Source organism: Sinohyriopsis cumingii, chromosome 5 (genome assembly GCF_028554795.1).
Source record: "Sinohyriopsis cumingii isolate HCF-2022 chromosome 5, ASM2855479v2, whole genome shotgun sequence".
NCBI classification, from domain to species: domain Eukaryota; kingdom Metazoa; phylum Mollusca; class Bivalvia; order Unionida; family Unionidae; genus Sinohyriopsis; species Sinohyriopsis cumingii.
Genome location: NC_142965.1, coordinates 39,923,410 through 39,939,838, shown reverse-complemented (window position 1 = coordinate 39,939,838; position 16,429 = coordinate 39,923,410). Strand labels below are relative to the sequence as shown.

Genomic DNA, 16,429 nt, shown 5'->3' with positions numbered 1-16,429 from the left:
TGCTATACCTTTCAACTTGAGTTATTTATACACCTTGACCGCATTGCTGACTGGGGGCTCGGAACTATTTAAATTTTGATTGGCCACCTTCTCCGTAACATGGTGGTAGCACGTGTTGCAAGCAATAGCTCATTTAAATTGTTATTCTGTTTTTCAGTGATAATTACAGAATGATTTGCTGCCTAACCCCAACATCGGGTATTTTCTAGTAGACAAATTACGCTTATGTGATGTGTAAGTAATAAAGTCAAAACAATAAGCTTACTTCAGTAGAAATATATTTAAAATTGTATTTGTAGTTCCTGAGATAATAACCGCCTGACAAAGGCAGACATTTGTATGATGCAAAGATCATGATAATTCAGTTATCTACGTAAGTGTGGAGTATCCTTATTACATGGAACGCCAAACTCAATTGGATAAACAATCACAGTCACTGATAATAGCGCACAGAACGTGACATAAACACGTGCTATGTTTAATGGTAACTTAACAGAGGAGCTGTTACATTGGAAATTCGGTCATAGTTTTACTGCAAGCACTTATGTCACCGGATTGATGGTCACTCTCAAAAGGTATTCCGGCGAATCTTTCCTGCATGAATTTCTCATTTGGTAAGACTGTGAGTGTATTGTTTAGGTTTACAGGTAGTGGATATCTAGAAATATCCAAAAGCTTAAGTAGTTTCTGCAGCTGGAAAGGAAGATCAACATTTTGAAGTTTTGCGAAAAGATTCGATCCCAGTCTTCTTCTGATGAAAATTCTACAAATATTCTGTAGCGAAGTAGGAGAATTTCTCCAACTGCGTATTAAATGCACACACTCTTGAAAATTTTCGTTGTCAGAAGTGACCAAGTTTTCAAACCATTTTTCCCGCCTCCAGTCAATCCCACAATGCAACAGCAAGTTGAGCACACGTGGATCTTGGTTTCGAAATGCATTTTGTAGCGCGGTAATCCCAAATGGACAAGACATGTTTGGATCAGCGCCGAATATCAACAAACCCTCAATGCAGTCATACTTATTCAGACTAATAGCACGGTAAAGAGGTGTCTCCAACGTTGAGTAACCAAAGGTATTAATGTTTGACCCCGCCATGACAAGAACTTCCAAGATGTGACGGAATTTCCTCCAGTCATTCTCCATGTGTTTGGCTACAAGTAGATGTATCAGTGACATTGTGCCAAATTGAGATAGTTTGTCAACATCACAACCTAAAATTGAAAAGGAAAAGGAAATATACTTAATCAGAAAATTAGCAAATATAAATGATAAAAATATGAAATTTCGAAGAATTGTATGAATTATATACAAATAGAAAAAGACTGCTAAAATATCTTCATCGCGATCATACAGAAATGCTGCTGTAAACATAATGTGGCATAGTTGCTTTGCTTTCCTGCTATACATGTAATGCCATCTACTATTATAAATTTGACTATATATATATATATATATATATATATATATATATATATATATATATATATATATATATATATATATATATATATATAGTCGGTAAATCCAACTTCTTTCAAACAACAATCAGTTATCATCCAGTTGAAAAGAGATTGAATAAGTGACAATTGAAATCTAAGGTTCTGGTGCACACAGTGTTCTGTATTTCAATGGACTCTCTCTCTCTCTCTCTCTCTCTCACCTGCTGAAACAAGCGCCTGTATGACATCTAGCTTCCCGCCTCTAATAGCCATGTGGAGTGGACGTTCCTCGAATTTATTCGGATAATATACATCACCTCCTGTCCAAACAGAATATTTTATGTGTTTTATTTAAATTTGTCTGATAATAAAACTAAAAATTTGTATTTCAAACAGCTAAATAAGTGACGACGTGGAAAAGGTATTTGAGCCTGCTGATTTCTTTCATCTTGAGGACGGTGGATCTGTTAATGCTCACAATAACTCCATTATAGGCCATGTAGACACACTAAACTAAAAATATTAAAATAAAAGAAATCACAAATTTTCAAATACAGTTGAAACAAAAAAATTGTTCTGTTCAATATTATGACACGAACTATCAACCTTAAAACAAAAGAATAATAAACATTTATGCATAGCCGGTGGAAGGAAGGGGATGGGGGGGGGGACAACTCAAGAATATACCTACTCAGGACAGATCACATTCTGACGTTTTGACCACCAAACCAATGTCATTTAATGTGTGGTCTTCTTGTATTCATTTTGTTTCTCATTTTAGTTATTTTATATTTTGGAAATTTACTGGCACGAACTATTTTAAGTATTCTTGCATTGAATACTAGTGCTTATGTGAAAGTTCAACGGTTGCCTGGAAATTGCTGCACATAATTTCAACAAACAGACCTATCTACACACACGCGTGTACATTCATACATACATACATACATATATACATACATACATACATAACACTAACATACATACATACATACAAACAAAGATACATACATAGATACATACATACATAGATACATACATACATACATACATACATACATAACTACATGTAGCCATACATATATACATACATACATGAGCTGAGTGAAAGCGGAATAAATAATTTACCATATTCTACAAGAATATCAAGAACTTTCTTATGTCCAAGACGAGCAGCATAGTGAAGTGTTAGATTACCCCTGTCGTCAGGTGCATTGACTTTGGCTCCCGATCTCAAAAGATAATTGACTGCTTCCATGTCGTTTTTCAACACCGCAATATGAAGAGAAGAAAGTCCTAGAAATTTAAAAACAAATTATGTTCCAAGTAAGTAATTAAACTTGAAATATTATATGATTTTCCTAAACACTGAGAGATGTAGAATCGAAATATTGTTCCAAGGAAAGCTTAAAGATCGACGAAATGGTTTCTGTAATTTAAACTTGTCAAGAAACAGGTTGATTCTGCGTTTTAAATTAAAAATCAAATAAATTCACAGCATTACCTTCTTCAATATAAAGTTGTTACGGTCTTGAATGCATGATACAAATTTCAAATTTCATCGCTCTGTATAGTTTATATCATGAAATGAAAACGCAGAAGTGGTAATGAAAGCTGTCAGTTGAAAAACTGGACACAATTAAGCGTATCAAACTGAACAGTTGAATAGTCGATGTGGCACAATATAATATGATGTGATCGATTTAATATCTTGAAGCTACTTTGGCATGGAACCTATAAGGAAGCATTAACTTTGGCATGGTTGACCTTTGTTTGTTTTGTCAGCTGTTTCACGAGAGAAAACAAATGATACAATATGGCTTTAACTTACCGTCTTTATTTTTCTTATTGACATCAGCACCCCAATTGATAAGCAAAGACAGAATGTTATGGTGCCCATACTGGACAGCTAATGATACAGGAGAACATCTACTTCCGGTCCCAGATTGATTTACAGATATACCATGGTCCAATGCAAGGTATGCCAGATCACTGTCTCCCACGATAGCAGCCAAATGGAGTACTGTGCCGACAATTCTAATAAGAAGAAAAAAATGCAAAAAAAAATCGTAATGTGAAAATTCGCAACGTCGGCTCTGCGGTTCAAGGGAGGTTAAAAAACTCTGACAGAAGGTTTAAAAAGGTATGGAATAAAACAATGTAAAATAGGCCTCCTGAATACAACCTCCTCTCTCTACTGGTTGGTCAATCAGTATGTCAGTTTCCCCACTACGATAAAAGTTGGCAGACAAACCGACCAAAATAACAAGATGTGGGGGGGGGGGGGGTAAATCACTTTTATAGTCAGTAGCAATAAACAATGCTCGCCATGCAATGTTTGTAGCGCTCTACTTTCTGAGCAAGAGATAGATAGATAGATAGATAAAATTGTGGCTGTGGTTTTAACGTTACGTTCCAGCACATGATAGGTTATACATGACGGCCAGTACAGCTGTTGGTGAAAGAACTCGAAGGCCCCTGCAAAACCAATGATTCACGGGAATCTATTGCAGGGTTTCTCGTACGTTGGCTGAGCTTGAGACTCGAACCCACGCAGATAGATGTGAAATAGCAGTGAGTGGTAAAGGCGAGCACCTAAGACCACTCGGCTATCCGGGGCCCCAATATATATTTAAACAAACTTTTAAACTCAAATCCTAAGCAACTCTTTTTTTATTATTTTGATCATCATGAATGACACTTAAAGCTCAAAATGGAAGCAAATTAACATTTCCACAAGGACTGTGGATAGCTATTATCCCTTCCGAACTACACGCTTGGAAGGGATGCGAATAATTAATTCCCTCAAAGCAATATCCTGTAGTCAATCTTATACTCCTCTGGATTATAAGTATGGGTATTTTTATACGATATAAATAAAATGCATAGGATATACTCTGCAAGTCTATTTTCTTTTTAATGAACAATATACAGATTGTGGTATATAAAAGATTACAGCTTATATATATATATATATATATATATATATATATATATATATATATATATATATATATATATATATATATATATATATATATGTATGTGTGTGTGTGTGTGTGTGTGTGTGTGTTCCGATGAGATACTGAAATATATCTGTGGCGATATCACTTTTGAAACTTCTTTCCTTTCCCATTTAAAAAAAATATACCTGACCTTATATATCGTTCATAAAACTATTTCCTTTCTATAATTGAAATATTCCAGCTTCGGGTGTGGTGTCATTTATCAGATCATACAAAAGCTTGGAGTTGAAATTCTAAATCACTCAACATACACCCCAGATTTTGCTATCACGTCACGTTATGTTATGTGTCCTAATACTTACGGATGAGACTGACAGATGTCCACACCGGAAGTAAATAATTGTTCTAAAGCGTGTGTATCACCAAGCAGTACGGCGTCTATAAGGGAACCGGAACAATTTCCACCTGGAAGATAGATATGAGTTTTAGTAGGTGTTGAGGCCCATAAAGTGTGTATTGCATCCATATAAAACTCATGCGGGGACATGATTAGCAAACCAAATAGAGTATCAAGTCCGTTTTAATTAGATGAACGAAAAAATGCAAATCATTATTATGAAATCCATAAATACTTCTGTACAATCACATACGATTGTATTTTATACAATTGTTCTGAACATTAGTGCGCTGTAAAACATAGTTCTTTATTAGCGAACAATATATCAGTGCACCCTTCAAAGTAGTCCCCATGCAACTGTCCCATTCAGCCACTCGATTATTAAGTGTCATGGTTTATTCACTTTGACATGTTGTTTGTACGCTGGAAAACTACACTTTCAACCGCATGGGTTTTAAGTCATCTACCCCTAATATTACGGGAATCAGCCAGAAACAACTTGGAATTAAGTTATGGTAGTAAGGATCGTGTGGCAAAGTTTGAACGTCGTGTACCACACGTTTTGGCAACACTTTGGAGGCATAAACCTTTGAAGTGATATGTGCATATTTAGGCACAGGTATATGGAATACCGGGACTTTTACACACAAATAATGCCTACACAAACCCTCTTGACAGCCCAATTATGGCCGGCGAATGTCAGTCTCTGAACATTTTCTCAGATCCAAACATTATTTTTTACTTCAGTCGGGTTAAAAAATGTAAATTCATTTTTTTTACCTGTGATAATCTTACTCAAATGTCTCTGTTCACTTTTTCATACGTGGCTAGTAGCTGATTGTCCCTTTCAGCCCGAATTTCAGTCGTCAGACGTAAACGGTAGGTCATCTTTTAAGTCAGGGTGATCCAGCATCTTCAACACTGAGGGCCACACGCAGGGGCGGATTAAGGCTCACTGGTGCCCTAAGCACTGACAAATCTTGGTGCCCCCCTCCTTTCCACGTACACCTGGGAAGATAACCCTAGGGTGCACCATGATCAAGAAACAGAACATTATGATCAATTTGCACTAGTTTTATCAAATTTTTTTTACAAATCTTCATTCGTTTTTTCTTTTCTTTTCACCATTTTCTCAACTTTATGGTGCCCCCTTTGGCCCTGGTGCCCTAAGCACGTGTTTAGTCTGCTTAATGATTAATACGCCCCTGGCCACACGGACCAAAGATGTATAAAGTTCGTGGGACACACACACACACACACACACACACACACACACACACATATATATATATATATATATATATATATATATATATATATATATATATATATATATATATATATATATATATAGTAATTGTACTATAATTATAGAAGTGACTTTTTATTTGAGTGCGGGCCACAACAAATGTGACCTGAAGGTCTATAGTTGGGCCACTCTGTTTTAAGTCTATCAAATTTACATCCCTAGTCGTTCAACTTGATTTTGAATCTACATCAGTCTGATCTGCATGTCGATAAAACGTTCTAATGGGCATTTGGTGTTCCCGAACTAATTTCTTTGGCTGTGCATCAGGAATCGTATTATCTGCAGTAGATTGTAATTGTCCCCTACCTCTCTCTGGATTAATAATTGAAGTTGGATCAGAAGAACTGGCATTACTATAATGAGTTTAATTTTTTTCTAAAGTGTTAATTTTAGACGGGATATTTTAATCTGTTGTGTTAATTTTTGTATCAGTATTTTGAAGACCTTCAATTAATATTTTGAGATCATCAATTTGTTTCTCAAAATCTCATCTTGCTTGTCGTGTAGCTTGTTGAATGGTATTCTGAATTACAGTATTAATGTGACAGTATTAGTATGACAGTGTTAGTGTGACAGTATTAGTGTGACAGAATTATTGTGACATAATACTGTGACAGAATTAGTGTGACAGAATTATTGTGAATGGTTTTGATAACACTGATAACCCTATTTTTGAAATGTAACCCTAACCCTAATTTAACATTCTGTGAACTCCAGTCCTCATAATCATCCATGTGAATAGGTACGGTACTAGTCAGACCAATCAATCTAATCAAAATATCTCACTTACTCTCTGGGTTAATGCTTTCTTGCATTGTTCTAATATACCAAGTACTATATCTTAAAAATCTTTAACATTATATACTGCGTCAAACATGTCTAAGGGTCTCAATTCATTTTCGAAGAATTGATCTGGAGTAATCACCGGACTGTTCGCGGTTGACCAACCCCATTGAAATAACAAACTAGTTACTGCTTGAAGCAAAGCGGTTTGAGTACGTGAACCTTGTGTTAACACATTTGAAATCCACCCCAGGCATCTCTTTCAACGCTGTGTAAATTAGTCTGTACTTGAATAACTCAAGCATCCTGACCTTTCGAAAACTGATCTTGAGTAACTACTATCAATTGTTGAAGCTATATCCACTTACTGCGGATTGTTTTTATCTTGATAAGTTTTGAAATCATTATTTTGTTTCTGCAAAGTTTGCTTTCCTTTTGTAGCTTCACACTGAATATTATATGTTACTTCCTTTGTATTATTCAATGATTGATTGATGTGCAGCGTGTAAACTATTCAATCTTTTGTCCAGCCGATGTTGCGAACCATTTATCTGAGTTGTACAATAGCGAATATTGGTGCATGAACGAGCTTGTTGAAAGTATCAAGAAAAATGTATATGCTCGTAATGAAGCTGTCTACGGATACCATACCAATATTCTGTTATTACAACCGCATATCATATTTTCTACAAGTTCTAACATGCCCATTAAAGGATCATCAAATTCAGCAATGAGAAAGATAATCTCGACTCCAAAGTTTGTTCCTTAATAATTAATCAACCTAAAGGTCATCATCGACTCCCCAGCCTCCATCGCGATTGGCAGGCATTTTGTCTGGTTGAAAATAAGCACTAACATAAGAAAACTTCATGCTCTGCATGAATTGTTACCGTCACTTGTTGCTGTAACTGTACTAAGCAAGATCATAGCAAATGTTGCATTGAACGATTCTTTGTAGCTGAACGTTGTTGCACCAAAATATCATGGAGGACAGCAGTATACATTTCCTGTTGGCATCGTACAGAAATATACTTAACGGATGACTAACTTCATTAGGTTCGTCTTCAGTAAATTTGTTTGCTATAATCTAGTACAATCCTCACTTAATCCCATATATCTGGATTCAAAAACAGTACACGGTTCAGTAAAACTTATATGAGCATTCAGAGTTAACTCGAAACAGTTTGGCTCATTTGCGTACATGGTTCTACTGGACGACAAATTACTTCGACCGCGGTAGCAACTGTTTCTAATACATCTTGTCTAGGTGATCTTATGATATCAGATGTGCTTGCATATACCATTCCCCGACGTGAAGTAGTGTCATAATGGGCGTTTGTATATTTGTTACTGACCTGAGTCACAGCCTCTTCATCCCCATGACGTTTGCTTATAGTGGCAAAAAGCTAGTGTGCATGTGCAACCCAAGTATAATAATCAGTGAAAGTGATGTGTCCAAAGAAGAAGACACAGTAATGTGGAATTGAGGCTGTGACCCAAACCATTAACCGAACAAACCCCCATAATGACACTATTACATGGTAGACACGACTATTTATTTTGATAATGCTCCGCACGAAGTTTTTAATCAGGCCTGTATATTTTATTGCAACTAGACGGCACACAACAAATTGCTTGGTCGCAATCGTCTGACAGAGCAATTTAACAGTTATGATAATATTTATGATAAGCTTTCACAAAGTAAAATTTGATAATGATATAAAATGCCGCTTTCCGCCAGTGATAACATGGAAGACGATGCAATGCGAAGCCGTAAAGCTGCTCGTGAACATCAGGAGCTGATTCATAATATTACAGCAGGTCGTAAAAGTGGTCAAGATATGTTACAGCCAGCACAGGCAAACTGCATGAGAAGATCTCATACCAGGCTTTGAACAAACATTTGCACAGCTGATTAAACCAACAAAAGAGATTGCAGCAGCGGCAAAAAATACAGCAGTGGACACCACGCTTACCGCATAAGCTTCTATAGAAGCATCAGAGGCTGCTAAGGAAATAGCGTAAGGTGTTTAAAATGCAAAGGCCACGTGCTATAAAAACCAAGCCAAATAATGCGGTCATACTAAGACCTAAGAGAACAAAATACGAGCTTATAAAATCCCAAGGATTTAGACCATACACCGCATACAAATCAACTGACAGAACAAATGAGCAGGAAGAACTTGAAACAGTACCAGAAGATCTCGAGAGACAACCACCATCTCAATTCTTTACCGATGAAACTCGAAATGTGATTTTAAATAACCCCATACGTATCGTTGTAAAAAGACCTTTTAATCTGGAAACGGTATTGCAGAACCCGATCTAAAAAAACGAAACAAAAAGACATAGATACATTGAGACATAATGCCTTAAAATGGCATTTAGGGAGATTATGGGAAAGCAACAATCCAGGGCTGTAAAGTATGATGGTTCTGCAAATACCGCTGTAAAATTCAAGACAAGGGATTCTGGTTATGCCGCTAAAATATGAAAAATTATGTTGATAAAGATAAATACCTTCAAAAAAACACCCTCAATAAAGTATTATCTGCAATGTTCAAGGAGAAGACATTTGAGGACCATGTGACCCTAACGAACTTGCTAAGTGATTGAAGAAAAACAAATTGTGGGATCAATTCGTGTCCGTAACAACGCACCAAACGACAATAATGAGACCACGACGACTTGTCCGCGGCTGCTCAGCAATGACATCAGGACCAGACACAATATGGCCAATTGATGCATGAGCTTGTTGTAGTCACCAGTGGTGTATATAACGACACCGATGATGAGTTGTCAAGAGATTGAAAATCTCCGCGTTTTACAAGAAATCTATAGGGCTATGAAACGCGTTGTTGCAAATACAACCCAGAGCGTTGCCTTAGTGGTCGTAATCACATCAGCTAAACCGGAATTTAGTGTGACTATTTATATACCTGTTAACGCCGGTGAATCACGCACACTCAAGACCGCATTAGCATCAATGATAATTTATTACAATTGGCCTTATATCCGACCACAATGGTTTAATGATCTTGGTGCAAATATCTAATCGTATTTTCATCAAAAAGACGCGTGCGACATATAAGCGATCAATGAAGACACTCGACGAATAACCGCACTGTTGACTGAAAAAGACTCTAAAATGTATATACTTGCCAGTCAGTGTTAACCAACAAAGACTCTAAAATGTATATACTTGCCAGTCAGTGTTGACCCACAAAGATTCTAAAATGTATATACTTGCCAGTCAGTGTTAACCAAGAAAGACTCTAAAATGTATATACTTGCCAGTCAGTGTTGACCGACGAAGACTCTAAAATGTATATACCTGCCAGGCAGTGTTGACCGGAAAAGACTCTAAAAATCTATATACATGTCAGTCAGTGTTGACCGTCAAAGACTCTAAAATGTAAATACTTGCCAGCACACTCAGTTCTGTCATCGCAATCAAATCTGAAACGTAAGCGGTTGATAATGCACGGTCGTCAATAGACCAAATCTCGGTTGAACTTTCAGAAAACAAACGATTTTTTCGTATGGGCTATTATATTGTGCCCGAATTGTCAGTTTTACCTCAACGATTCTAATCAATTTAACCTCTGATGCTATCAGTGGCAGTTATGAAAGTGGGTCTCGGACGACAGGCATAGCTTCCCTGGGTTCCATACTGTTTGGTTTTGACCAACTGTGGAACCGGGTTGTTTGATATCGGTTACTTCCGCATCGCCTATGAATGGTCATGCCATATAAATGGATTGACACATATTCGTTTTACCCTTGTGAATCCAGACGGGAACATTGTTGGTCTGCACTGGAAAGCACTGACGATACTACTGTACATTAGAGACTGATTTGATGTTTAATATAATGACAGTCGTACGTGGACGTGTGACACAAGTGCGTGTCTTAAAACGTCAGAAACCCAAACAGATTATGAAACTGGCCTTGGTGATGTTGCTTGTAGATTGGTACTTGCGGCCTTATGATCTCCAGCCGCACCACTGGCTAAACAAGTTGCAAAGATAGTCGTTGATAGTATTGAAATATTGCTGTTGATCGATTAAATGGCTTGGGATTGCGTTAGATTGAATCTAATCGAGATCGACTACAACGATTAGTGCATCGAGCACCATCAAAGAGATTGCACTACCATCGACAAAAACAATGCCGGCTACTTTTGGTAAAATTATTAATGAAACAAAGACGTCTGATGCAGTAATTTTAAATATGGCAATCTGAAGTGGATTACGGCTGTACACGATCAATAATGTATAAAAGTAGCCCAATACAAACTTACATCAGATCATGCATTTGATATGGGTGCGTCTGTGTTTTTGGATTGAAGCAAAAGAGATTTTCAGTATCATTCATACCCGGCCAGGGTCCTTGGTAAAAAAAAGTAGAATTACGAATGCAGGATACGTCTAGCTTTTTACCACGTGAGGGATTCATTGAAATTAGGGTGGTGGCGTAAGAATGGCTCCAGCGGTACCAATTATCCAGCCAATACTCCATTTGGTTTATTAACAAGATCATGGCTTTGTACAACAGTGCACGTTTTTTTCGTTAACAGAAAGGAACTAGAATCAATTCTTGACAATACTGACATTGCCGCGATAAGTATGGGACTCGCCAGATACAGCGATGATTACACGAGAATAGCTAGTCTAACCATGATGAATACGAAGGCTACATCTGATAATGCTGATTCTCAAAAGTAGACAGCTGTTGTTGCTCTGTGTTGTTTTTGTGCCTCCCTTTGCTGATTACACTTCCGTAGCACTAGGCGATAACAACGCTTTAAAAAACTGGAATCTTACTGCGTCACGAGCAACTTCATGGAGCCTCATTACAATTTTCGTGAACAATTATCCTCAGTCAAATATTTGGGTTTGTAGAAATGGTCGCATGGTTATTTTGGGGGCCAAAACCAGTAAGAACAACGCGAAGAATGTAATTTGGCATGGCGAATATTGTGGATGCGTGTTATCACCTTCGTTTACTAATCAATCACATTAGTTGTCGCTTTTTTTCAGTCGTGTGCCGTATCAACTGTGCCAATTATCGCGTATACAACAGATGCGCACTCACCAAGTTCTAATCAGGGACATTTTACATGGCAAATAAGTACTCAACATGGCCTTACCGCACCAAAATGTGTGAACATGGCGTTCCAAGCTACAAATCGAGATAATGGCCAAACCAGTAGTAAGATGATATATGGCAGCTTAGAAGTGACTAAAGGTTCTCTTTGGTTACACGGTCATCATGAAACTTTTGAAGACGTTTTGCTTGACTATACAGAAGCCAATCATACCACACTTGCATATCACAATCTGTGGTTGTATATGAACCGGAATCGAAACGTTGACACTGGTTTATAAAGTTCCATTTTCATTTTTATTACACTGTCTCCAATTCATTACTTTCTATTGGTACACCTGGAGTTCTTCAGGCAACCCAATATCGACAAGTATTTTCATGCACATATAGGTAACGCTGGTGGTGGTTATCAAAGTTATGCCGTGCTTAAAAAATCAAAAGGTATAAATACTGAAACAATCTCAGAGACGTTTACCGTTAGTAGTGTCATGATGGGTGTTTTGTTTGGCTAATGATCTTGGTTACAGCCTCTGTCCCCCATGACTCTGTCTTTTTGTTTGATCGCCTCATTTTCACTGACTTTAATCCATCGGTTGCACATACACGCTTGCTCTTTGGACAATATCAGCAAAAGTCATTGGGGCCAGAGGCTAAAACCAAATTTTAATTACCAAATACAAAACGCCCATTTTGACACTACCCGTAGCACGGTTAATATAATATCCTTGATTTTTCGCGTGACGAACTCTAGCCCAGGGGGTCGGAACTGGCCTGTTGTGAGTTCAGTGTTGCGTAATAGTCACCACGATCCAATTATATGTAGTGGTCTTTGTACCTCGGTTCGATTAGCATCTAGGTAAAAGACTCAATCACGATCACTGCTGTAAATTAAATTACGAAATTACGTGCTAAAAAGTATTCCACAGAGCATTTTTTAATCATTTTCTTGATCACCTGTGTTGCATGAATGGCTTCAGCAGACCCCATTGTCGGAAGAAGCTCTTGTAGATGTCACTGGTCAGCAAGTAAGGCTTCTATCCAATTACGCGCATTCAACACACTAATGGGATATTTGCGATCACTGTAATCAAAATTGTGTGTGAAAGTAACTTGCTCCTCGTGCGACAACTAGCTATAATCAAACATTCCGTTCATGTAATCCACTGTGCAGTATGGTCGATTTTGTTAAGTTTTCAATTTTTCATTACATACAGCTCTCCACTCGTAGGCTAAATCCAAAAGGGTCCGTTTAAAAATAACCATTTGCTTGTTTCTTATTGTTATTGACATCAAAAATATCAAACCGTTCTTTACTCTCCACCGTGCAATGAAAAATGGTGATCTGAGTCAGTGAGAATGTTAAATGTGATCGGATCTGTGAGAATGTTTAATTTGACATGGATCTGTGACAAGGTCCAATTTGACATGAATGTGTGACAATGTCCATTTTGACCTGGATCTGTGGCAATGTCCATTTTGACCTGGATCTGTGGCAATGTCCAATTTGACCTGGATCTGTGACAATGTCCAATTTGACATGGATGTGTGGCAATGTCCAATTTGACCTGGATATATGACAATGTCCAATTTGACATGGATCTGTGACAATGTCCAGTTTTGACATGGATCTGTGGCAATGTCCAATTTGACCTGGATCTGTGACAATGTCCAATTTGACATGGATGTGTGGCAATGTCCAATTTGACCTGGATATATGACAATGTCCAATTTGACATGGATCTGTGACAATGTCCAATTTTGACATGGATCTGTGACAATGTCCAATTTGACATGGATCTGTGACAATGTCCAATTTGACATGGATCTGTGACAATGTCCAATTTGACATGTATATGTGACAATGTCCAATTTGACATGGATCTGTGACAATGTCCAGTTTACAGTGTGGAGTAAAGTTGCTGGTAATAAGAGCTGCATTTACAGTATTACATTCATCTTGGGTACTGGCTGCATTGTAATAAATATATTATCAACGGATACAATGTCACTATATATCAAAAAGAAAGATTTCATATATGCATGTTGTTAATATGGATATTAATAATCACGCGATTTTGTCAGTAGTCAGTAGAATAAATCTAAAACCGCACTTGGTTGGAACTCATGGAACAAATGTTACTGCTGACTGATAGTACAGACAGTAAGTATTAAATACGTGACGTCTAGTAGGCAATACACGATATAATATACCGTCTTGGTTTATAGCATTCTCTTTATTAATAGCCTTCCCTCCTGCACCTCAACCCCTACAACAAAGTCGTCGCTTATGCCTAATAAGAGGTTTAATTAGAAGCTATACAGTATATTGTGCATTACCTACTGGAATCCATGTATTAATACTTACTGGCTGTACAACATTGAACCATGTTACCCAAATCATTTGAGCGTCCATTCGTTCTTCTTTATAACCGGAATACGTTACTAATCTTTGTCCGATACAATATAAATATCTTTGTGCATCGAGCATCTTCGTCAATTGTCCCACCACAGCAGAAACTTTAAACATTTGGCTCACCGATCGCAGACAATTTTGTCTTCCATAACGTGGGTCATCTTCAAGGGATTCAAGCCATCTATAAAGTTAGCCAAACACCTTGAAATTTGCACTTTATGACAGAGACCTGCATCAGCCAGCTTTGTCCAAGTTGGCATTGAGATAAAGTCCGAGAGAACCCGAAGAGCATCCTGATTTTATAATATGATCTTTCCACAAAATCACTATTGTTCTCCTTCTGATAACGTCCGTTATCTAAGCTGTGTGATTCGGCACATAACACTTTATACGACGATAAACGCAGAAAAATCATTACTGTTATAATTGCAATTCTTTATAATTTTTATTAATTCTTTTTTTATTTTGCTTTATATAAAATACTTCGTGTTAGTTTTAGAGCCTAATATCAGCCTATAAATACTTGTCGAATGCATTTGGTACGGAGCTATTTACAAAACAGGACATTCTCTATAAAAACCATAGTTTCTACGTCAACATCAAGGAAGTAATTTCAACAATGGTACTTGATCAAAGGTTTTGAACATTCCACAGCATGGTTCTAATATTTTAAATAGATTGGCACATTTACTCTGTCCAGAAGATTAATGGACATATAAATGCTTGATGCTTTCGACTGGAGTTGGTCAGTACAACCCATCAGCATGCTTGCGTCAGCAATTAAAATCTAAGGTCAATAGTAACTGGAGATACATGTGTTCTGTTCTGACTGGAATTAATACAAAAAGAATGAGTGATCTGAAAGATTTAATGCCATGGCTCAAAAGAAGAGGGATCATACTTACCGCCTGCATATAAAAGTTAGTCGAAGGAAATTTATTAATTAATTGTGACAGGCCCGATGATCAGCCTGAAGGGCAACGCTGACTCTCCATCACAAATGCTGATTTAGATATTTGTTCTCCGCCACCAGTAATGTCAGAAAAAAAGGCGGGGAACAACATTTCTGGTCTAGGATATCCTGCTGTTCAACTAGCAACTGACTAAAGTTTGAGTGGTGCTTTCGGAATGCTTGATAATATAGCTAGTGAAACATTGTTCACTTCAGAAGGCATGTCAGAAATCGTGTTTATGTCTCCATGTATGAATTTAGCTGATATAGTACACTTAGCGTGAATTGTCAGAATTCTGCCGTTTCGGACACACCAGTAACACGCAGAATACCGGCAAGACTACAGACCTTGACTTATTATAGATATAGGCCAAAAAGTTCTTCTAGTCCTTTTTCTGTCATGACGGTTATGTCAGGAAGAAAGTGGCGGAGAACAACTTCTTGGTCCAGCGTACAAGCTGCAGATCATGCGGCTGAAATGGCAAGGAAGATTCTCTGAGACGTAAATTACTTCCACTACGGTTTCTAGCGAGCATCCGTCTTGCCCGTTGTGTGACAGAGACCTATGACGATATATCGTACTTGTAGTGCAGAATCAATGCAATCAGCTGCAGCATCTACAAGTCACAAGACTACAAGGGTTGGGAAGATTCTCTGAAAGACAAATACTTCTACTAGTGTTTGCTGTCAGCATTTGGATTGACATCATTTATAAACAGTGAAAATGATAGTACATTAAAAACACAACCATTCATGGGTGTCCGCAAAAGAGGGGGTGTGGGGCATTTGTACTCTCGCGTCATTATTATATATAACTGTCAGCCTACAATGAGATTCAAAGAAACCCTGAAATATTAAAGCACCGAGAACATGCCTGTTTCCTTGGTATCAATTTGAAGGCTTGTCCATTTGATTTTGGCCTTGCTGTCTCCACAATATATTTCCTGTGGAGTCCAAAACAACCTTCCCTTGTACGACGATTATATTTAAAAATACGTTTCATATATTTCGATGCAAAAAACGATGATTATAATGTAGTGAATGCAAACTGATTAAAA

General features: G+C 37.4%; 1 protein-coding gene across 1 annotated transcript in view; it reads right to left on the bottom strand.

Annotated features, from left to right (window-relative positions):
- Positions 1-276: 276 nt before the first annotated feature.
- The window catches only part of LOC149798989 (uncharacterized), a 34,247-nt gene continuing 18,094 nt past the window's right edge, over positions 277-16,429 (bottom strand). The window contains exons 4-8 of the mRNA XM_089957014.1: positions 4,771-4,873; positions 3,274-3,479; positions 2,571-2,738; positions 1,664-1,762; positions 277-1,214 (exon numbers count right to left, since the gene is read on the bottom strand). Coding sequence (XP_089813140.1) covers positions 505-1,214; positions 1,664-1,762; positions 2,571-2,738; positions 3,274-3,479; positions 4,771-4,873 — 1,286 coding nt within the window. The 3' untranslated portion in view covers positions 277-504. The remainder of the gene's footprint in view (positions 1,215-1,663; positions 1,763-2,570; positions 2,739-3,273; positions 3,480-4,770; positions 4,874-16,429) is intronic.